Below are 23,465 nucleotides of genomic sequence, written 5' to 3'. Positions count from 1 at the left end.
ATTTTTCTAAAGGTAAGTATATGTTCATAAATTACCAAATTTTATGCAAGGATATTGGATAGTATTATCTACAGAATGCATGTGATGTGGCAGTTTATGTGGAACATACATGGCACATATTTAAGATGCTTCTGATTTAATTAAAAAATTAAATTTTTAACATTTTTATATATTTAACATTGTATCTTTGCTTTACTTATGACTTAGATATTCAGTTATATCTAGTTCTATTTTATTTAAGAAACATTATTAAAAAATATAATTTAATTTGCTCTATAACCCAAAGAAACTACATTGATTGTATTGCTAACAATTTAATTTTTAAAACATTACTTGAGTTATTCTGTCACATGACATAGAAACTCTGCTGAGATTTCTATGGCAGTGGTTTGAAAATAGCATGGCGGGTAATTAAGTTATATATAAAATTTCGAAGAGCCTGAGGTGTACCCCCTGTTGTAGTGTTTCTCAGAATTGCTTATAGGAATCTAGACATCATTTTCACATAAAGAAAAGATAAATGTTAAGTTTCCAGAGAACTCATTTTGAGATATTTTAATTTCCCTGTATGGACAAATATCTACCTACAAGGACATAGTTACTTTTCTATTTTGGTGCTACTGATATTGAATATCACAAATACAAAATACACTTTAAAATTTGTTAATTTCTAGACAGTCTATTAAGATAAGCAACTGTTCCCCCAAAGGGGGAGAATTCTATTAGTCTCCTAGTTTCCAAGCATTCAGAAATACAGTTGTTTTGGTGGGAAGAAACACCTGCTTGGACAGCAACACCCACATGTTCAGTTTGTTTGCCCTGAAGCATTTGTACAACATCTGCAGGTTCTTCGGAGCACACTTTAATAAATAGCAACCTTGGCAAAACTGTACTTGTGCTCTGTATAGAACAGTCTGTGTGTAGAGCCTTATCCCCACTGCTTTTCCAGATGAGTGAGTTCAGTCAAGTCTCTAAGACATTGACTGACACCCAGCTGCATATCTGTTAGAGATTCAAATGAGATTCCATGAGAGCCATTGCTACCCCTATTTCAGAAAGTGTTTGCTTCTGAAATGGAGACTCAAGCCTCTGCTCTGACTTTGAATCCTTCTCTTCCCCCTACAACAGGCATGCAGGTGAGGTACTGAATGTACAAAACAACCCCCAAACGTATTTGTATTGGATCTGCTTATCAGTGTTTACCCATTAAATGAATATAATATATAAGCTTTATGTGCATTTTTTGGGTACTTTTACTTGTGTATAACTAAACATTAAACATTGTTTCTCATGTTAGTTCCATCTACAGAATACTAGATACTTTTGAATTCAGATTTTATGGCTTTTTTTAAAATTTTTTTTATTTTTTTTTATTTTATGGCTTTTTATGTTCATTTAAACTAAGCACTTTATGGGGAACATGACTTGTCTTAGAGGTTATTTTAAGTATTAATTTTGGTATAGATTATCATTTTAAAATTATTTTGGTCTAGTTATACAAAATATTTGTGTTTTCTTTAAACAGCTTTCTAGTGCCATCTTAGATTTTGAGTCTAAGAGTAGAACTGTGCATAATATTTCTATGTGTGACCTACAGGAAGACCATGTACTCAGCTGCAGCTTCTAAATCCAGAACGATTTGCACGTCTTATTAAAGAAGTAATGAATACATTCTGGCCTGGCAGAGAGTTGGTGGTTCAGTGGTATCCATTTAGTGAAGACAAACATCACCCATCCATTTCATGGCTTAAGATGGTTTGGAAGAATCTTTATATACATTTTTCAGAGGATTTGACTTTATTTGATGAGATGCCACTCATCCCCAAAACTGTACTGGATGAAGATCAGATGTGTGTGGAACTCATTAGACTCAGGATTCCATCAGTAGTCATTTTAGATGATGAAACTGAAGCTCAGCTTCCAGAATTCTTAGCAGATATTGTACAAAAACTTGGGGGGATTGTCCTGAAAAGATTAGATACCTCTATTCAACATCCACTTGTTAAAAAATATATTCACTCGCCACTACCAAGTGCTGTTTTGCAAATAATGGAGAAGATACCACTGCAGAAGTTGTGTAATCAGATAGCATCACTACTTCCAACCCACAAAGATGCTCTAAGGAAATTTTTGGCCAGCTTAACTGATACTAGTGAAAAAGAGAAAAGAATAATTCAAGAATTGACAATATTCAAAAGACTTAATCACTCATCTGATCAAGGGATTTCCTCTTACACAAAATTAAAAGGATGTAAAGTTTTGGATCATACCGCCAAACTTCCAACAGATTTGCGGCTATCTCTTTCAGTAATTGATAGCAGCGATGAAGCTACCATTCGTTTGGCAAACATGTTGAAAATTGAAAAATTAAAGACTACAAGCTGTTTAAAGTTTGTCTTAAAAGATATTGAAAATGCATTTTATACTCAGGAAGAGGTGACACGTCTTATGCTGTGGATCCTTGAGAATCTGTCTTCCCTGAAAAATGAGAATCCAAATGTGCTAGACTGGTTGATGCCATTAAAATTCATCCATATGTCACAGGAGCGTGTGGTAGCAGCCAGTGACCTCTTTGATCCTGATATAGAAGTACTAAGGGATCTCTTTTATAATGAAGAAGAAGGCTGTTTCCCACCTGCAATTTTTACCTCACCAGATATCCTTCATTCTTTGAGACAGATTGGTTTAAAAAACGAAGCCAGCCTGAAGGAGAAAGATATTGTGCAAGTGGCAAAAAAAATCGAAGCTTTACAGGTCAGTTCCTGTCAGAACCAGGATGTTCTCCTAAAGAAAGCCAAAACACTCTTACTGGTCTTGAATAAAAACCATACACTCCTGCAGTCTTCTGATGGAAAGGTGGCATTGAAGAAAATAAAATGGGTTCCAGCCTGCAAGGAAAGGCCTCCAAATTATCCAGGTTCCTTAGTCTGGAAAGGGGATCTCTGTAACCTTTGTGCACCTCCAGATATGTGTGATGCAGCACATGCAGTTCTAGTGGGCTCCTCACTTCCTCTTGTTGAAAGTGTCCATGTGAACTTGGAGAAAGCACTGGGCATCTTCACAAAGCCTGGCATCAGTGCTGTCTTAAAACACTTTAAAATTGTTGTTGACTGGTATACTTCAAAAACCTTTAGTGATGAAGATTACTATCAGTTCCAACATATTTTGCTTGAAATTTATGGGTTCATGCATGATCATCTGAGTGAAGGGAAGGATTCTTTTAAAGCCTTGAAATTTCCATGGGTTTGGACTGGCAAAAACTTTTGTCCTCTTGCCCAGGCTGTGATTAAGCCAATCCATGATCTGGATCTTCAGCCTTATTTATATAACGTGCCTAAAACCATGGCAAAATTCCACCAGCTGTTCAAGGCTTGTGGGTCAATAGAAGAGTTGACTTCAGATCATATTTCCATGGTCATTCAGAAGGTTTATCTCAAAAGTGACCAGGAGTTGAGTGAACAAGAAAGTAAACAAAATCTTCATCTTATGTTGAATATTATGAGATGGCTATATAGCAATCAGATTCCAGCAAGCCCTAATACACCAGTTCCTATTTATCATAGCAAAAATCCTTCCAAACTTGTCATGAAGCCAATTCATGAGTGCTGTTATTGTGACATCAAAGTTGATGACCTAAATGACTTACTTGAAGATTCAGTGGAACCAATCATTTTGGTACATGAGGAAATACCTATGAAAACTGCAGAATGGCTACAAGTTCCATGCCTTAGTACAAGACTGATCAACCCTGAAAACATGGGGTTTGAGCAGTCAGGGCAAAGAGAGCCTCTTACTGTAAGGATTAAAAATATTTTAGAAGAATACCCTTCTGTGTCAGATATTTTTAAAGAGCTGCTTCAAAATGCTGACGATGCAAATGCCACCGAATGCAGCTTCATGATTGATATGAGGAGAAATATGGACATAAGGGAAAATCTCTTGGACCCAGGGATGGCAGCGTGCCATGGACCTGCTCTGTGGTCATTCAACAACTCTGAATTCTCAGATTCAGACTTTATAAACATAACCAGATTAGGAGAATCTTTAAAAAGGGGAGAAGTTGATAAAGTTGGAAAATTTGGTCTTGGTTTTAATTCAGTCTACCACATCACTGACATTCCCATCATTATGAGCCGAGAATTTATGATAATGTTTGACCCCAACATAAATCATATCAGTAAACACATTAAAGATAGATCTAATCCTGGAATCAAAATTAATTGGAGTAAACAGCAGAAAAGACTTAGGAAATTTCCTAATCAGTTCAAACCATTTATAGATGTATTTGGCTGTCAGTTACCTTTGGCTGTAGAAGCCCCTTACAGCTACAATGGAACTCTTTTCCGGCTGTCCTTTAGAACCCAACAGGAGGCAAAAGTGAGTGAAGTCAGCAGTACCTGTTATAACACTGCAGATATTTACTCCCTAGTGGATGAATTTAGTCTTTGTGGGCACAGACTTATCATTTTTACTCAGAGTGTAAACTCAATGTATTTGAAGTACTTGAAGATTGAAGAAACCAATCCTGGCTTAGCACAAGACACAATAATAATTAAGAAAAAAACCTGCCCCTCCAAAGCATTGAATGCACCAGTTTTAAGTGTTTTAAAAGAAGCTGCTAAACTCATGAAGACTTGTAGCAGCAGCAACAAGAAGCTTCCCACTGATGTGCCAAAGTCATCGTGCATTCTTCAGATCACAGTTGAAGAATTTCACCATGTCTTTAGGAGGATTGCTGACTTACAGTCACCACTATTTAGAGGTCCTGATGATGATCCAGCTACTCTCTTTGAAATGGCTAAGTCTGGCCAATCAAAAAAGTCATCAGATGAGTTGCCACAAAAGACAGTAGATTGCACCACATGGCTTATATGCACATGCATGGATACAGGAGAGGCACTCAAGTTTTCCTTGAATGAAAGTGGAAGAAGACTAGGGCTGGTTCCTTGTGGGGCAGTAGGGGTTCTTTTGCATGAAACCCAGGAGCAGAAGTGGACCGTGAAACCACACATAGGCGAGGTGTTTTGCTATTTACCTCTGCGAATAAAAACAGGATTGCCAATTCACATTAATGGGTGTTTTGCTGTTACTTCAAATAGGAAGGAAATCTGGAAGACAGATACAAAAGGGCGTTGGAATACTACGTTCATGAGGCATGTCATTGTGAAAGCTTACTTACAAGCACTCAGTGTCTTACGGGACCTAGCCACTGGTGGGGAGCTGACTGATTACACCTACTATGCTGTGTGGCCTGATCCTGATGTAGTTCATGATGACTTCTCTGTCATCTGTCAAGGATTTTATGAAGATATAGCTCATGGAAAGGGGAAGGAATTGACCAGAGTCTTCTCTGATGGGTCTACTTGGGTTTCCATGAAGAATGTGAGATTTCTAGATGACTCTATACTTCAAAAGAAAGATGTTGGTTCAGCAGCCTTCAAGATATTTCTGAAGTACCTCAAGAAAACAGGCTCCAAAAACCTCTGTGCTGTTGAACTTCCTCCTTCAGTAAAAGCAGGGTTTGAAGAGGCTGGCTGCAAACAGATACTGCTGGAAAATACATTTTCAGAGAAACAGTTCTTTTCAGAAGTCTTCTTTCCCAACATTCAGGAAATTGAAGCAGAACTCAGAGATCCTTTAATGAATTTTGTTCTAAATGAAAAACTCGATGAGTTCTCAGGAATTCTCCGTGTTACCCCATGTGTTCCTTGCTCCTTGGAGGGCCATCCTTTGGTTTTGCCATCAAGACTGATCCACCCTGAAGGACGAGTTGCCAAGTTATTTGATATTAAAGATGGGAGGTTCCCTTATGGCTCCACACAGGATTACCTCAATCCTATTATTTTGATTAAGCTAGTTCAGTTAGGCATGGCGAAAGATGATATTTTGTGGGATGACATGCTAGAGCGTGCAGAATCTGTAGCTGAAATTAATAAAACCGACCATGCTGCCGCCTGCCTCAGGAGTAGTATTCTACTAAGTCTTATTGATGAGAAGCTAAAAATAAGGGATCCTAGAGCAAAGGATTTTGCTGCAAAATACCAAACAATTCCTTTCCTTCCATTTCTAACAAAGCCAGCAGGTTTTTCTTTAAAATGGAAAGGGAACAGTTTTAAGCCTGAAACCATGTTTGCAGCAACTGATCTTTACACGGCAGAACATCAAGATATAGTCTGTCTTTTGCAACCAATTCTCAATGAAAATTCCCATTCCTTTAGAGGCTGTGGTTCAGTGTCATTGGCTGTTAAAGAGTTTTTGGGCTTACTAAAGAAGCCAACAGTTGATCTGGTAGTAAACCAGTTGAAGGAAGTTGCAAAATCAGTTGATGATGGCATTACATTATACCAGGAAAATATCACTAATGCTTGCTACAAGTACCTCCATGAAGCAATAATGCAAAATGAAATGGCCAAGGCAGCAATTATTGAAAAGCTAAAATCATTTCATTTCATTCTGGTTGAGAATGTATATGTTGAGTCAGAGAAAGTTTCTTTTCATTTGAATTTTGAAGCTGCACCATACCTTTATCAGTTACCTAACAAGTATAAAAATAATTTCCGTGAACTTTTTGAAAGTGTGGGTGTGCGGCAATCATTTACTGTTGAAGATTTTGCCCAAGTTTTGGAGTCTATTGATCAAGAAAGAGGAAAAAAACAAATCACAGAAGAAAATTTTCAGCTTTGCCGACGAATAGTCAGTGAAGGAATCTGGAGTCTCATTAGAGAAAAGAGACAAGAATTCTGTGAGAAAAATTATGGCAGAATATTACTACCAGACACTAATCTGCTGCTGCTCCCTGCTAAGTCCTTATGCTACAATGACTGCCCCTGGATAAAAGTAAAGGACTCCACTGTTAAGTATTGCCATGCTGACATACCCCGGGAAGTAGCTGTAAAACTAGGTGCAATACCAAAGAGACATAAAGCCTTAGAAAGATATGCATCTAACATCTGTTTCACAGCCCTAGGTACAGAGTTTGGGCAGAAAGAAAAACTGACCAGCAGAATTAAGAGCATACTCAACGCCTATCCTTCAGAAAAGGAAATGCTGAAAGAGCTTCTTCAAAATGCTGATGATGCAAAGGCCACAGAAATCTGCTTTGTGTTTGATCCTAGACAGCATCCTGTTGACAGAATATTTGATGATAAATGGGCTCCACTGCAAGGACCAGCACTGTGTGTGTACAACAACCAACCATTTACGGAAGATGATGTTAGAGGAATTCAGAATCTTGGGAAAGGCACTAAAGAAGGAAATCCTTGCAAAACGGGACAATATGGAATTGGATTCAATTCTGTGTATCACATTACAGACTGCCCTTCTTTTATTTCTGGCAATGACATTTTGTGTATTTTTGATCCCCATGCCAGATATGCACCAGGAGCCACATCGGTTAGTCCTGGACGCATGTTTAGAGATTTGGATGCAGACTTTAGAACCCAGTTCTCAGATGTTCTAGATCTTTATTTGGGAAACCACTTTAAACTGGACAATTGTACAATGTTTAGATTTCCTCTGCGTAATGCAGAAATGGCACAAGTTTCAGAAATTTCCTCAGTTCCATCATCAGACAGAATGGTCCAGAATCTTTTGGACAAATTGCGGTCTGATGGGGCAGAACTTCTAATGTTTCTCAATCACATGGAGAAAATATCTATTTGTGAAATAGATAAGGCCACAGGAGGTCTGAATGTGCTCTATTCAGTAAAAGGCAAAATCACTGATGGAGACCGGTTGAAAAGGAAGCAATTCCACGCATCTGTAATTGACAGTGTTACTAAAAAGAGACAGCTTAAGGACATACCAGTTCAACAGATAACCTACACTATGGATACTGGGGATTCTGAAGGAAATCTGACCACATGGCTGATCTGCAACAGGTCAGGATTTTCAAGTATGGACAAAGTATCCAAGAGTGTTATATCGGCTCACAAGAACCAAGATATCACTCTCTTCCCGCGTGGTGGAGTAGCTGCATGCATTACTCACAACTATAAGAAGCCCCACAGAGCCTTCTGCTTTCTGCCTCTCTCTTTGGAGACAGGTCTCCCATTTCATGTGAATGGCCACTTTGCTCTAGATTCAGCCAGAAGAAACTTGTGGCGTGATGACAATGGGGTTGGTGTTCGAAGTGACTGGAATAATAGTTTAATGACAGCCTTAATAGCACCTGCATATGTTGAATTACTAATCCAGTTAAAAAAACGTTATTTCCCTGGTTCTGACCCAACATTATCAGTTTTACAGAACACTCCCATTCATGTTGTAAAGGACACATTAAAGAAGTTTCTCTCCTTCTTTCCAGTTAACAGGCTGGATCTGCAGCCAGATTTATATTGCTTAGTAAAAGCACTTTACAGCTGCATTTACGAAGACATGAAACGTCTTCTACCTGTTGTTCGGGCTCCAAATATTGACGGTTCTGATTTGCACTCTGCAGTCATAATTACTTGGATCAATATGTCTACTTTAAATAAAACTAGACCATTTTTTGATAACTTGCTACAGGATGAATTACAGCACCTTAAAAATGCAGATTATAACATCACAACTCGCAAAACAGTCGCAGAGAATGTCTACAGGCTGAAGCACTTGCTTTTAGAAATTGGGTTCAACTTGGTTTATAACTGTGATGAAACTGCTAATCTTTACCACTGCCTTATAGATGCAGATATTCCTGTTAGCTACGTGACACCTGCTGATGTTAGGTCCTTCTTAATGACTTTCTCTTCTCCTGATACTAATTGTCATATTGGGAAGCTCCCTTGTCGTCTTCAGCAAACTAACCTAAAACTTTTCCATAGTTTAAAACTTTTAGTTGACTACTGCTTTAAAGATGCTGAAGAAAGTGAGTTTGAAGTTGAGGGACTGCCCCTGCTCATTACACTGGACAGTGTTTTGCAGATTTTTGATAGTAAACGACCCAAGTTTCTAACAACATACCATGAATTAATTCCATCACGTAAAGACTTGTTTATGAACACTTTATACTTGAAATACAGTAGTGTTCTGTTGAACTGCAAAGTTGCAAAAGTATTCGACATCTCCAGCTTTGCTGACTTACTCTCTTCTGTGTTGCCTCGTGAATATAAAACCAAAAACTGTACAAAGTGGAAAGACAATTTTGCCAGTGAATCTTGGCTTAAGAATGCGTGGCATTTTATCAGCGAATCAGTAAGTGTGACAGAAGATCAGGAAGAGCTAAAGCCAGCATTTGATGTCATTGTTGACATTCTCAAAGACTGGGCATTGCTTCCAGGAGCAAAGTTCACTGTGTCAGCCAGTCAGCTTGTGGTTCCTGAGGGGGATGTGCTGATCCCCCTGAGCCTCATGCACATTGCTGTTTTCCCAAATGCCCAGAGCGATAAGGTTTTTCATGCTTTAATGAAAGCTGGCTGTATTCAGCTGGCTTTGAACAAAATCTGTTCTAAAGATAGTGCATTAGTTCCTCTGTTGTCATCCCACACAGCAAACATAGAGAGCCCCACAAGCATCTTGAAGGCTGTACATTATATGGTTCAAACTTCAACATTTAGAACTGAAAAACTAGTGGAAAATGACTTTGAAGCACTTTTGATGTATTTCAACTGTAATTTGAGTCACTTGATGTCCCAAGATGATATAAAAATTTTAAAGTCCCTTCCATGCTACAAATCCATCAGTGGCCGCTATATGAGCATTGCAAAATTTGGAACATGCTATGTGCTTACCAAAAGTATCCCTTCAGCTGAAGTGGAAAAGTGGACACAGTCATCATCATCTGCATTTCTTGAAGAAAAGGTACATTTAAAAGAACTGTACGAGGTGCTTGGCTGTGTGCCAGTAGATGACCTGGAGGTGTATTTGAAGCATCTTCTGCCAAAAATTGAAAATCTCTCTTACGATGCAAAATTAGAGCACTTGATCTATCTGAAGACTAGACTGTCAAGCATTGAGGAGCTGTCAGAGATCAAGGAACAACTTTTTGAAAAACTAGAAAGCTTGTTGATTATCCATGATGCCAACAATCGACTAAAGCAAGCAAAACATTTCTACGATAGAACTGTGAGAGTTTTTGAAGTTATGCTTCCTGAAAAATTGTTTATTCCTAAAGAGTTCTTTAAAAAATTGGAACAAGTAATAAAACCTAAAAATCAAGTTGCATTTATGTCATCGTGGGTGGAATTCTTGAGAAATGTTGGACTAAAGTACATACTTTCCCAACAGCAGTTGTTGCAGTTTGCCAAGGAAATCAGCGTGAGGGCAAATACAGAAAACTGGTCTAAAGAAACACTGCAAAGTACAGTTGACATCCTTCTCCATCACATATTTCAAGAACGAATGGATTTGTTATCTGGAAATTTTCTCAAAGAACTGTCCTTAATACCATTCTTGTGTCCAGAACGGGCCCCTGCTGAGTACATTCGGTTTCACCCTCAGTACCAGGAGGTAAATGGAACACTTCCTCTTATAAAGTTCAATGGAGCACAAGTGAATCCAAAGTTCAAGCAGTGTGATGTGCTGCAGCTGCTGTGGACATCCTGCCCTATTCTTCCAGAGAAAGCCACGCCCTTGAGCATCAAAGAACAAGAAGGCAGCGACCTTGCCCCACAGGAGCAGCTTGAACAAGTTTTAAATATGCTTAACGTTAACCTGGACCCCCCTCTTGATAAGGTCATTAACAATTGCAGAAACATATGCAACATAACAACTTTAGATGAAGAAATGGTAAAAACCAGAGCGAAGGTCCTAAGGAGCATATATGAATTTCTCAGTGCAGAAAAACGGGAGTTCCGTTTTCAGCTTCGGGGTGTTGCCTTTGTGATGGTAGAAGATGGCTGGAAACTTCTGAAGCCTGAGGAAGTAGTGATAAACCTGGAATATGAGGCTGATTTTAAACCTTATTTATACAAGCTGCCTTTAGAGCTTGGCACATTTCATCAGCTGTTCAAACATTTAGGTACTGAAGATATTATTTCAACTAAGCAATACGTTGAAGTTTTAAGCCGCATATTCAAAAACTCTGAAGGAAAGCAATTAGATCCTAATGAAATGCGCACAGTTAAGAGGGTGGTTTCTGGTCTATTCAAGAGCCTACAAAATGACTCAGTCAAGGTGAGGAGTGATCTGGAGAATGCCCGGGACCTCGCACTCTACCTTCCGAGCCAGGATGGTAGGCTGGTGAAGTCAAGCATCTTGGTGTTTGATGATGCGCCACACTATAAAAGTAGAATCCAGGGCAATATTGGCGTGCAAATGCTAGTTGATCTTAGCCAGTGCTACTTAGGGAAAGACCATGGATTTCACACTAAGCTGATAATGCTCTTCCCTCAGAAGCTTCGACCTCGCCTGCTGAGCAGCATACTTGAAGAGCAGCTCGACGAAGAGACTCCCAAAGTATGCCAGTTTGGAGCGTTGTGCTCTCTTCAGGGACGACTGCAGCTTCTCTTGTCTTCCGAGCAGTTCATCACAGGACTCATTAGGATCATGAAGCATGAGAATGATAATGCTTTCCTGGCCAATGAAGAAAAAGCCATCAGACTTTGCAAAGCTCTAAGAGAAGGTCTGAAAGTTTCCTGTTTTGAAAAGCTTCAGACAACATTAAGGGTTAAAGGTTTTAATCCTATTCCCCACAGCAGGAGTGAAACCTTTGCTTTTCTAAAGCGATTTGGCAATGCAGTCATCTTGCTCTACATCCAGCACTCAGACAGTAAAGACATTAACTTCTTGCTAGCCCTAGCAATGACACTTAAATCAGCAACTGACAATTTGATTTCTGACACGTCATATTTAATTGCTATGCTGGGGTGCAATGACATCTACAGGATCAGCGAGAAACTTGACAGTTTAGGGGTAAAATATGACTCCTCTGAGCCATCAAAACTAGAACTTCCCATGCCTGGCACACCAATACCTGCTGAAATCCATTATACGCTACTTATGGATCCAATGAATGTTTTTTATCCTGGAGAATATGTTGGGTACCTTGTAGATGCTGAAGGTGGTGATATCTATGGCTCATACCAGCCAACATACACATATGCAATTATTGTGCAAGAAGTTGAAAGAGAAGATTCTGACAATGCTAGTTTCCTGGGAAAGATCTATCAGATTGATATTGGCTACAGTGAATATAAGATAGTCAGCTCTCTTGATCTATACAAGTTCTCAAGGCCTGATGAAAGCTCCCAAAGCAGAGACAGTGCTCCCACAACCCCAACAAGCCCCACAGAATTTTTGACTCCTGGTCTGAGAAGCATCCCTCCTCTTTTCTCTGGCAGAGAGAGCCACAAGTCTCCCTCCTCCAAACACCACTCCCCCAAAAAGCTCAAGGTGAATGCATTGCCAGAAATCTTAAAAGAAGTGACATCAGTGGTAGAGCAAGCTTGGAAGCTTCCAGAATCAGAACGAAAAAAGATCATTAGACGGTTGTATTTGAAGTGGCACCCTGACAAAAATCCAGAGAATCATGACATTGCTAATGAAGTGTTCAAACACCTGCAGAATGAAATAAACAGATTAGAAAAACAGGCTTTTCTGGATCAAAATGCAGACAGAGCTTCAAGAAGAACATTTTCAACTTCTGCATCCCGGTTTCAGTCAGACAAGTACTCATTTCAAAGATTCTATACTTCATGGAATCAAGAAGCCACAAGCCACAAATCTGAAAGGCAACAGCAAAGTAAGGAGAAATGCCCTCCCTCTGCTGGGCAGACATACTCTCAAAGGTTCTTTGTTCCTCCCACCTTCAAGTCTGTGGGCAATCCAGTGGAGGCCCGGAGATGGTTAAGACAAGCCAGAGCAAATTTCTCAGCTGCCAGGAATGACCTTCATAAAAATGCCAACGAATGGGTGTGCTTCAAATGCTACCTTTCCACCAAGTTAGCTTTGATTGCAGCTGACTATGCTGTCAGGGGGAAGTCAGATAAAGATGTAAAGCCAGCTGCGCTTGCACAAAAGATAGAGGAGTACAGTCAGCAGCTGGAAGGGCTGACAAATGATGTCCACACATTGGAAGCTTATGGCGTAGACAGCTTAAAAACAAGGTACCCTGATTTGCTTCCTTTCCCACAAATCCCCAATGACAGATTCACATCTGAGGTTGCCATGAGGGTGATGGAGTGTACTGCCTGTATCATCATAAAACTTGAAAATTTTATACAACAAAAGGTATAAGAAAAGTATTTAAAGAAAAAAAGCAGAGCCAGATTTTGAATGTGTTATAGCACAAATATGAATTGCTGTTCTTCATCAGCTTCATTGCCAGGATCTAGGATCTGTGAAGCACACATCAGAGTGTTCTGGAAGATTTTGAAGCTGTATGACTCCTAACAGAAACCTTAACAGAATTGAAAGCTGATTTTGAAGATGGTGGTGAGCTGCAGAGTTTCTAGGTGTATTTGAACTGTTTGGTGGCACATTATTGAACTGCACTTTATGTAACCAAAGCTTAGCAGTTTTAGGAGTCTACCTATGTCTTTGGTTAGGAGAGAGCTAAATTTTATGTTTTAAACATGTTTTTTGAAGTAGATAAGGAAACACTGGACATACTGATTTGGACATATGAGGGAAATTAGGTCTTTGGCGCTTCTCACTTTTTAAGTGGACACTTTTAGATGCATTGTTTTCATCAGCTGCATCTGATTATGACTATGTTGCAGTTTCTCATGTTTAGTTGCACATTTTCAATGGTACAGTATTTAATCCTGAGTATTACTTGACTAAGAGTATCAAGATGGTCCTTGGAGTGCACTTGACATCTGTATTTTGATTTTTTTTTTTTATGCCTTGTGTTTGTGGGCTTCCTGATTCATGATGATAACCTATGGAAGTCTCAGAGTTCTGGTCCCTACTACCAGACACAGTTTCTAAAACTGCTTACCAACATGGCATTTAGCAAAAGAACATTGGCATCATGCTTTGTGTACATATTTTCCACAAATGTCAAAATTTGTATAGTGTGGCTGAACAATATGCAATCTTTTGTTATTTAAAGGTGCTGCAGTGAAAAAAGCCAACTGTCTTTCAATATGGCACTTAGTTGGGAATTTTAAAATTTTTACTTTAAGTACATTAAAATTGCTCAAATTATTGAAGTGATGCACAGTAGTTTACAAAGGGAATTATCAGTTTGTACTGTACCCCATGAGCGATTGAGAACTGACATTTAATTTTCATAATGTTCAAGAGTTCTAACATACATATTTAACATATTCTTTTGCATAAAGTCAAAGAAAAGAAATAATAGCTTATACAAGTGCAATGGCTGTAAATGATGCTAAATATATTTTATGCAATTAAGGGCTTACATACAGAACATGGTAGCTTTTTTTTTTTACTTTTATTTGTAAAAAGGAATGTTAATTGCTTCTGGATGTGAATCATGGATATTTTCTGTTGTTAATATTGGGTGCCATAATTTTAATAAAGAAAAATGTATATAAAATCATTCTGATGGGTACATTTTTGTTTTGAGATTCTCTTTTTATTTTATATGTCTGGGTATTGTACCTGCTTGTGTCTGTGTAGCACTTGTGTGCAGTGCCCCCAAAGGCCAGAAGAGGGCATCAGATGCTCTGGAACTGGAGCTATAAATGCTTGTTAGCCACCATGTGGATGCTGGAAACTGAACCTGGGTTCTCTGGTAGAGATGTCAGTACTCTTAACTGCTGAGCCTCCTCTTCAGCCCTCACATTATTTCTTGAGAAATACAGTCTGTTGGAAATCAAGCTTAGTTTCTCCATGGTAAGAACTGTGGTGTGCATGTGTGTATGTTCATAGAGCTTTGGGAGAGCATTGCCCTGTATATTTTATGTCAGGGTGCAGGTTTTATTGTGGTTAACTGATTTAAAGTACACAATGTATGCAGCCTTTTAGGTGCTCACTGACTTACTTAAGAGCATGCTTCAGCTCTGTACGGAACAGAATTAGTTGATCCATCTGTCGGGGTGGGTCTGGAAATAATTGCCATCTCTGGCATCTCCTGACAGGTCTTGTGTCTCACAACAGCACTCTCTGAGGCTGGTTCACGTCTGTGTTCTAACTTATGGGAAACATTTTGTCCCTCGGGCACCAGACATCTGGAGTTAGGTGACTGAAGGCTGATCACTCAATTGTGGTTGTACCCGACTCCACTTTGCTTAAAAACTGTGCTTTTTTTGATGCTCACATTTGGCAGTTAGAACTTGCAGCACTAAAAATTACGCAGAAAACTCTGTCTGGTCTTGGTAGTAGTTGATCTAGGTGAAAACAAGCCACAGACAGTACAGGCCACAATCCCTTACGTGAAGCATTGGATCCAGATGTGTTTCAGTTGTTCCCTTCAGGGAACTAATCTGAGATCATGTTAAGTTTTTGTTTGTTTTAATTTTTAGATTTGTTTATAAGTTATTTGACTTTCATGTGTATGGGTGTTTTACTTGCATGTATGTTTGTGCACCAGTGTACATGTGTGGAGTGTCCATGGAAGCCAGAAGAATCAGATCCCATAAAACTGGAGTTAGTGGTGGTGATGAGCCATCATGTGGGTACTGGGAATTGAACTGGGGCCATCTGGAAGAGTAACCAGGGCTCCCAACTGCTGGGTCATCTCTCTTGGCCTGTGAGATTATGTATGTTTTTAATGAAACATCTTTGTGGGGTTTGGCAAGGTTCCTCTGTAGGAAAATTGTGGATGTCTAACATTAACTTGACTATAAAATTGTTATAAATAGTGTTGCAGAACTGAGATCAGGTTTCATCATTAACTTGACAGTAGTAACAGCAGCAGCAGTTGTGTTTTTTTTTCCAGTTATTTTTAGAGTTTGAAATCGAGAATAAAGAATTTCTTCCCTGAGTAAGTTTGTATATTTTATTATCTTAAGCTTTTTTAAACCTACTTGCTTATTTTTTAAATGATAATGGAAACTAGATGCCTGAAGCAGGTGCTCCCGAGTAGCTCTCAGTTAAGATGGGATAGGATTAATGCCTTCACTGGGGAGGGGAGAGGGCACCCAGCAAGGATGGGTGTCCTGGCGGAAACAGGCAAGCTTGCTCACTACAGCCAGTACAGTGGAGTGGACCGCAAGGATGTTGAGCACAAGAATTACTCCAGTAAAATGTTTACAGCAGTGGGAAGCTGCTCACAATTGACTTGGGGATGGGTGATGTTTATTTCATCAATGCTGTTGGTGAGCTGTCCTCTTTAACTGTGTTACACAATCCCATGGTACCTCTGTATTCCTGGTAGAAATTGGCAGTCATGGCAGGTTTTAGTTATCCTATGTCAGTCAGAACCAGTAGTGTGTATGTGAGGAGATTCATTGCCTGGCATTGCCTGGTAGCTGGGCAGAAGAGTTCACTGGCACACCTAAAGGCTGTTAAGGTTGAGTAGAAGCTGAGGCACATTCTGCAGATGGAATTTCTCAACACTTTGATTTTTGTTGTTGTTGTTTTGTTTTTTTGAGATGGGGTTTCTCTGTGTAGCCTTACTCACTTTGTAGATCAGACTGGCTTCAAACTCAAAGAGATCCATTTGTCTCTGCCTCCCAGAGTGCTGGGATTATAGGCAACACTTTGATTTCTAAGCTTTTGCCCGTTGTCTTAATAGATATGACTTAAGGTGTTATACTTCATTTGTTAAAAAAAACAAACAAAAAAAACTGTATTAGTCAGGGTTTTCCAAGGAACAGAACTGATAGCATGAACTAATATATACCTCTATATTAGTAAGGGATTTATCAGAGTGGCTTACAGGCTATAGTTCAAGTAGTTCAACAATGATTGTCTCCTGATGGTAAGGCCAGTGACCCAATATTTGTTCAGTCCACGAGAATGGATATCTTAGCAGCCCCAATCTAGTCCCAGGGAAGTCCTAGAGAGCTAGTTTTCAGTCCACACTGGAGTACCAAAGAAGTAGGTTCTAACAAGAGCGAAGGACTGGATCGGTACAGATGAGCATTCTAATGAGAGTGAGGGTAAGAAGACAGAAAGTACTAGCTTCCCTCTGTGTCCTTTTGTGTGGGCTGCCACCAGAAGATGTGGCCCAGGTTTACGGTGGGTCTTCCATTAATAATTCAAACAAGAAAATTCTCCCATGGTGTGCCCAGCTGCTTGGACTTTTTATACTTCCAAATGTAATGAAGTTGACAACCAAGGTTAGCTACCACACAGACCCCCTGAGCACACTGAAGGTGCCCCCCTGTGTTAGGTATGGGGATATGGTGAGGACATTTGAGCCTGACTGTCAGTCAGACCAAAGCCTGGTATGATTTCCCTAGCAACTTGATAAAACTAATCTGCATATTTTCTAAAGCCAGATTAGTTAACTTTCATTTAAAGATTATGAGTGTGAATAAGGAATTGTGAAATAAGGTTCAGAAAATACCTTTTCCTATCTGCTCTGAATATAAAGCCATAGCCTCTTAAGAGGCCAGAAATGAAGTGTGTTCTACTCTGTTACTAGTGTGCTTTTCATACACAGTGCTCACACTGTTTAAATTGTTGACTTATACTTAATCCAAAGTTCATTTGTGTTCCAAGCTGTAAGTATAAATGGTAAAATCTGAAACATCTAGGGGGTGGCTGAGGCCAGCCTAGAGCCACTGTTATTTTAAACCAGGGAAGGGACAACTCCCACATGAAACAGATAATATTGAAAACCGCACTTGGGGGCTTCTGCTCTCATTTGCTGTTCCCCAACACAGCTTGTGGGTGAACTGAAGGAGGGTTCAGCCAGCATATCTCTGCCATATCATAAGAGCTTGGCAGTCTTCAGAAAATGGTGTGTGACTGTCTTAATCAGCCAGTGGCTTCTGTCCTAATGTTCTATCACTATAAAGAGACAGCCCGTGACCAACTCTTATAAAGGAAAGCAAGTATTGGGGCTTGCTTATGGTATCAGAAGTTTAGTCCATTGTCATCATGACAGGAAGCATGTCTGCACAAAGGCAGACATGGAGCTGTAGAAGTAGCTGAGAGTTCTACATCCAGATTCAGCAGAAAGCGAGCCACTGGGCCTGGCTTTAGTTTTTGAAACCCCAAAGTCCAATGCCAGTGGCACACTTCCTCCAACAAGGCCACATCTCCTAATCCTTCTCATGTACTACCACTCCTCAATGACCAAGAAGTCAAATATTTGAACTTATGGGGGCCAATCTCATTCAAACCACCAGTGTCCATTACACAGGCTTTGGGAGGTGAAGCCTGCATTCTGCTTGTTTATTGGGCTATGAAACCGTATTAACAAATTGAAAGAAAAAAACCACATGATAATCTCCCTAGATGCTGAAAAAGCATTTGACAAAATCCAACATCCATTCATGTTTAAAGTATTGGAGAGATCAGGGATACAAGGCACATATCTAAACATAGTAAAGGCGATATACAGCAAGCCTATAGCCACCTTCAAAATGAACGGAGAGAAACTTAAAGCAATCCCACTGAAATCAGGGGCAAGACAAGGCTGCCCACTCTCTTCCATATCTCTTCAACATAGTTCTGGAAGTCCTTGCTAGAGCAATAAGACAGTTGAAGGAGATCAAGGGGATACAAATTGGAAAGTAAGAAGTCAAATTATCACTATTTGCAGGTAATATGATAGTATACGTGAGTGACCTCCAAAACTCCACCAGGGAACTCCTACGGCTGATAAACACCTTCAGTAAAGTGGCCAGATACAAAATTAACTCAAAAAAATCAGTAGCCCTCCTGTATACAAAAGACAAAAGGGCTGAGAAAGAAATTAGGGAAACAACACCCTTCACCATAGCCACAAATGACATAAAGTACCTTGGTGTAACCCTAACCAAGCAACTCAAAGACTTGTATGAAAAAAATTTCAGGTCTCTGAAGAAAGAATTAGAAGAAGATATCAGAAGATGGAAAGATCTCCCATGCTCATGGCTTGGCAGGATTAACATAGTAAAAATGGCCATCTTACCAAAAGCAATCTACAAATTCAATGCAATTCCCATCAAATTACCAACACAATTCTTCACAGATCTGAAAAGAAAAAGTCTCAACTTCATATGGAATAACAAGAAAACCAGAATTGTTAAAACAATCCTCTACAATAAAAGATCTTCTGGAGGTATCTCCATCCCTGATCTTAAGCTGTACTATAGAGCAACAGTTATAAAAACTGCATGGTACTGGCATAGAAACAGAATGGTGGATCAATGGAACCGAACAGAAGACCCAGAAATAAACCCACACACTTATGGACACCTGATCTTTGACAAAGATGCCAAAACTATACAATGGAAAAAAGATAGCATCTTCAAAAAATGGTGCTGGTCTAACTGGATGTCTACATGTAGAAAAATGCAAATAGATCCATGCTTATCACCCTGCACAAAACTGAAGTCCAAGTGTATCAAAGACCTCAACATAAAACCAGATACATTAAATTGGTTAGAAGAAAAAGTGGGGAACAGCCTAGAACTCATTGGTACAGGAGACAACTTCCTGAACAGAACACCAACAGCACAATCAATAAATGGGACCTCATGAAACTGGGAAGCTTCTGTAAAGCAAAGGACACCGTCATCAAAGCAAAATGATTGCCTACAGATTGGGAAAGAATCTTCACCAACCCTTTATCTGACAGATGGCTAATATCCAGTATATATAAAGAACTAAAGAAGCTGAAAAGCAGTAAACCAAGTAATTCAATTAAAAAATGGGGAACAGAGCTAAACAGAGAACTCTCTGTAGAGGAATATCGAATGGCAGAGAAACACTTAAAGAAATGCTCAACGTCATTAGCCATTAGGGAAATGTAAATCAAAACGACCCTGAGATTTCACCTTACACCCATGAGAATGGCCAAGATCAAAAACTCAAGTGACAACACATGCTGGAGAGGTTGTGGAGAAAGGGGAACCCTCCTCCACTGCTGGTGGGAATGTAAACTTGACAACCACTCTGGAAATCAATCTGGCGCTTTCTCAGACAACTAGGTATAGCACTTCCTCGAGATCCAGCCATACCACTCCTAGGCATATATCCAAAAGGGGCTCAAGTACACAATAAGGACATTTGCTCAATCATGTTTGTAGCAGCTTTATTTGTAATAGCCAGAAGCTGGAAACAGCCCAGATGCCCCTCAACTGAAGAATGGATGCAGAAATTGTGGTACATCTACAAAATGGAGTATTAGTCTGCAATGAAAAATAAGGAAATCATGAAATTTGCAGGTAAATGGTGGGACCTGGAAAGGATCATCCTGAGTGAGCTGTCCCAGAAGCAGAAAGACACACACGATATATACTCACTCATATAGACATATAACATAGGATAAACCTACTAAAATCTGTAATCTAAAGAAACTAATCAAGAGAGAGGACCCTGACTAAAATGCTCAATCCTCATCCTGAAAGGCAAAGAGGATGGACATCAGAAGAAGAAAACAGGAAACAACCTAGGAACCTGCTAGAGAGGGCCTCTGAAAGGCTCTGCCCTGTAGACTATCAAAGCAGACGCTGAAACTTATGGCCAACTGTTGGGCAGAATGCATGAAATCTTATGTAAGAAGTGGGAAATAGTAAGATCTGGAGAGGACAGGAACCCCACAAGGAGAGGAACAGAACCAGAAAATTTGAACACAGGGGTCTTCCCGAGACTCATACTCCAACCAAGTACCAGGCATGGAGATAACCTAGAACCCCTGCACAGATGTAGCCCATGGCAGTTTAGTGTCCAAGTGGGTTACATAGTAATGGGAAGAGGGACTGCCTCTGACATAATCTGATTGGCCTGCTCTTTGACCATCTCCCCCTGAGGGGGAGCAGCCTTACCAGGCCACAGAAGATGGCAATGCAGCCACTCCTGATGAGATCTGATAGACTAGGATCAGAAGGAAGGAGAGGAGAACCTCCCCTATCAGTAGACTTGGGGAGGGGCATGGGTGAAAAAGGGGGAGGGAGGATGGGACTGGGAGGGGAGGAGGGAGGGACTTATGGGGGGATACAAAGTGAATAAAGTGTAATTAATAAAATAAAATAAAATAAAATAAAATAAAATAAAATAAAAAACACCAGTCAGTGTCTGTGCAGCCATCTCTGGTGTTACCATACACAACACCAGACTTGTCTTCTAGGCTCAACTGGCTCCACCCCTCCTATTCTGCTGTTCTTGCTGGTTGTCCCATGGTACTGTCATCTCCAAAGGGTCTCTACTGCAAATGGACTGCAGCTTCACCAATAGCCTCTGATAAGTTCTCTTCAGGGACCCTCACCCTGCCACATGGTGCCAAACCACAACTGCTCTCTATGAGTGTTTTAATACTGGAACTTCTACTGCAGTTGGGACTGCACCTTCACCAAATGGCCTCTCCTGGCACCACACCTCAGCTGTTCTCCATGACCCCTTCATGCTTTGGAAAAGAGACCTGGGAGACTTAGACATTCTCAAGTTCATCTGCCAGCAAAAGGTATAGCCTGGTCCCTCTGTATCACAGCTTCTATGTGCTAATCTTTATTTAACAATAGATAGATAGATAGATAGATAGATAGATAGCAACATAATTGAGGTAAAATCTTCTAGGAAGTGTTTTCCCAGTGTCAGCACACACAGAAGCCATGATCTGGAGTGGGGCAAGGCACTTTCAGAAGATTTTGCCTCAGTGATACAGGTCTTTTCTTAATCACAGTTGATTCTTCACCCCACAGAAGACCAGTATCGATTGTCCTGTAAAGCACAGTTTTCATTTTAGTGGCTCTTAATTTAAAAAAAAAATCACATGATCATCCTCAATAAAGTTTTTGAGGGACTCTTAAACTTCCCTCTAAAACTTCACAAACTGGGCCTCCATCATCTGCATTGCTTTCAGTATTAATCTTTTAAGTTCCCACAACAGTTCACTAAGCTCTGAATACTTTTTTAGCCCACAGTCCTTCCATAGATCTCCAAAAACACATGGTCTGGTCTATTCTAGCAATAGCCCACTCTTTGGTACCAATTTCTGTCTCACGGTTTCTAATGTTTTGATGAATGATGAAACACCATGACCAAAAGCAACTCAAGGAGGAATGGGTTTATTTTAGCTTATGTCTCCATTGCAGGTTATCATGAAGGGAAGTCAGAGCAGGAACTCAAGGCAGGAAAATGGAGGCAGGAACTCCAGCAGAAGCCATGGATGAGTGCTGCTTACTGGCTTGCTCTCCATGGCTTACTCAGATTTCTTTCTTACACAATGCAGGGCCACCTGCAAAGGGATGACAACACCCACAATGGGCTGGTTTCTCTCACATCAGTCACTAATTTTAAAAAGTTTTCTAAAGGCTTGCCTACATTACATTTTTCTTTAATTTTTGAGACTATAACATAACTTCATTCTTTTCTCCCTATAAACTCTTACATATAGCTCTTCTTTCTCTCTTTCAAATTCATGTTTTCTTTTAGTGTCATAGCAAATTCCCTGCTCTTTGGGATTTTCTCAACTCTGTTTTTTCTAAGATAATGCTATCTTGGGTCAAGTTGCAAAAACAAACAAACCCATGACTGAGTATTTGTCATTATAAGCCTTGCTAGGTTTATTCTGGAATGTGAGAAAATTTTAAATTACATGTCTATATAATTTTATATGAGGGTCCCATCTACTGGTTCTAACAAAGGATAAATTACTTATCACTCTGGAGAATGTACTCTGTGCACAGCATCTTCCAATATGAGTGTATAACAGAAAGTTAAACATTTTATTCAAACCTTCTAATCTTTTTCTTTTAGAGAGAGAAAGAGGGAGAGAGAACACACACAACTACATGTTCATTTGCCTGTAGAGGCTCAAAGTTTTCATGTCAGGAATCTTCCTTGATTTCTCTCTTACTGTATTCCTTTGAGGCAAGGTCTCTCAGTCAAATCCAGAACTCGCTGGTAGGGCTAGTCTCACTAGCCAACTTGCTGTGGGTATTCCACCTCTGCCTTCCAAGGCTGGGTGGGTGGCTGTGTCCATCTGTCATTCACTGGGTTCTGGAATCTGGACTCCAGTCTTCTGAGCCACCTCTCCAGATCCTATCTTCTACTCTCCTTCTTTTTCTTCAACCTCACTTTACCACTGGAGCCTCTATAGGCTTATATAAGAACGAAGTTTACTTGTAAATGTTCAGTGGTCCTGTGTTAGGTCATGTGGGCTTGAAGACATTAGTCAGGCACAGACATGGGACATCAGAGTAAATAATGACAAAATAGCTGAGACATATGACAAGAGAAATGTCACAGTAATCAGATTAAAAAAATATATCAAGATTTAATCAAATGAAAAAAAGCCCATGCCCTGTGATTCAGGAGCACTGTGCACGCAGGGGTTTGCTCCCAACTTCATAGGAAGCACCGTGTTTTTATTTCGCTGTTCCCTGTGTGGCGTGTGAGTTCACTTTTCTTTTTTTCTCCTGGCTCTGAGATGAGGAGGCACATCTGACTTGTGTTAGTGTTACAGAGCTGTGGGTGGGAAGTTGCTGTCCTCCAGGCAATCATAGTGTTGTGCTGGCTGAGCTGCCCTGAGAGGT

At 39.9% G+C, this 23,465-nt stretch overlaps 1 protein-coding gene across 11 annotated transcripts in view; it reads left to right on the top strand.

Annotated features, from left to right (window-relative positions):
* Positions 1–23,465, top strand: part of Sacs (sacsin molecular chaperone) — a 107,221-nt gene that overhangs the window by 63,132 nt on the left and 20,624 nt on the right. For 9 of the 11 annotated variants that reach the window (XM_060391071.1, XM_060391068.1, XM_060391069.1 and 6 more), the window contains one exon: positions 1,598–14,428. The exons of 1 other annotated variant lie outside the window; for it this stretch is intronic. In XM_060391071.1, coding sequence (XP_060247054.1) covers positions 1,598–13,155 — 11,558 coding nt within the window. In that variant the 3' untranslated portion in view covers positions 13,156–14,428. Of the gene's footprint in view, positions 1–1,597; positions 14,429–23,465 lie in introns of those variants that run through there. One more of the 11 variants, XM_060391077.1, reaches the window with a different exon arrangement.

This window comes from Meriones unguiculatus, chromosome 9 (genome assembly GCF_030254825.1).
Source record: "Meriones unguiculatus strain TT.TT164.6M chromosome 9, Bangor_MerUng_6.1, whole genome shotgun sequence".
In the NCBI taxonomy this organism is placed as follows: Eukaryota; Metazoa; Chordata; class Mammalia; order Rodentia; family Muridae; genus Meriones; species Meriones unguiculatus.
Note: the sequence above shows the minus strand (reverse complement) of the source record. Positions and strands in the feature narration are given on the sequence as shown.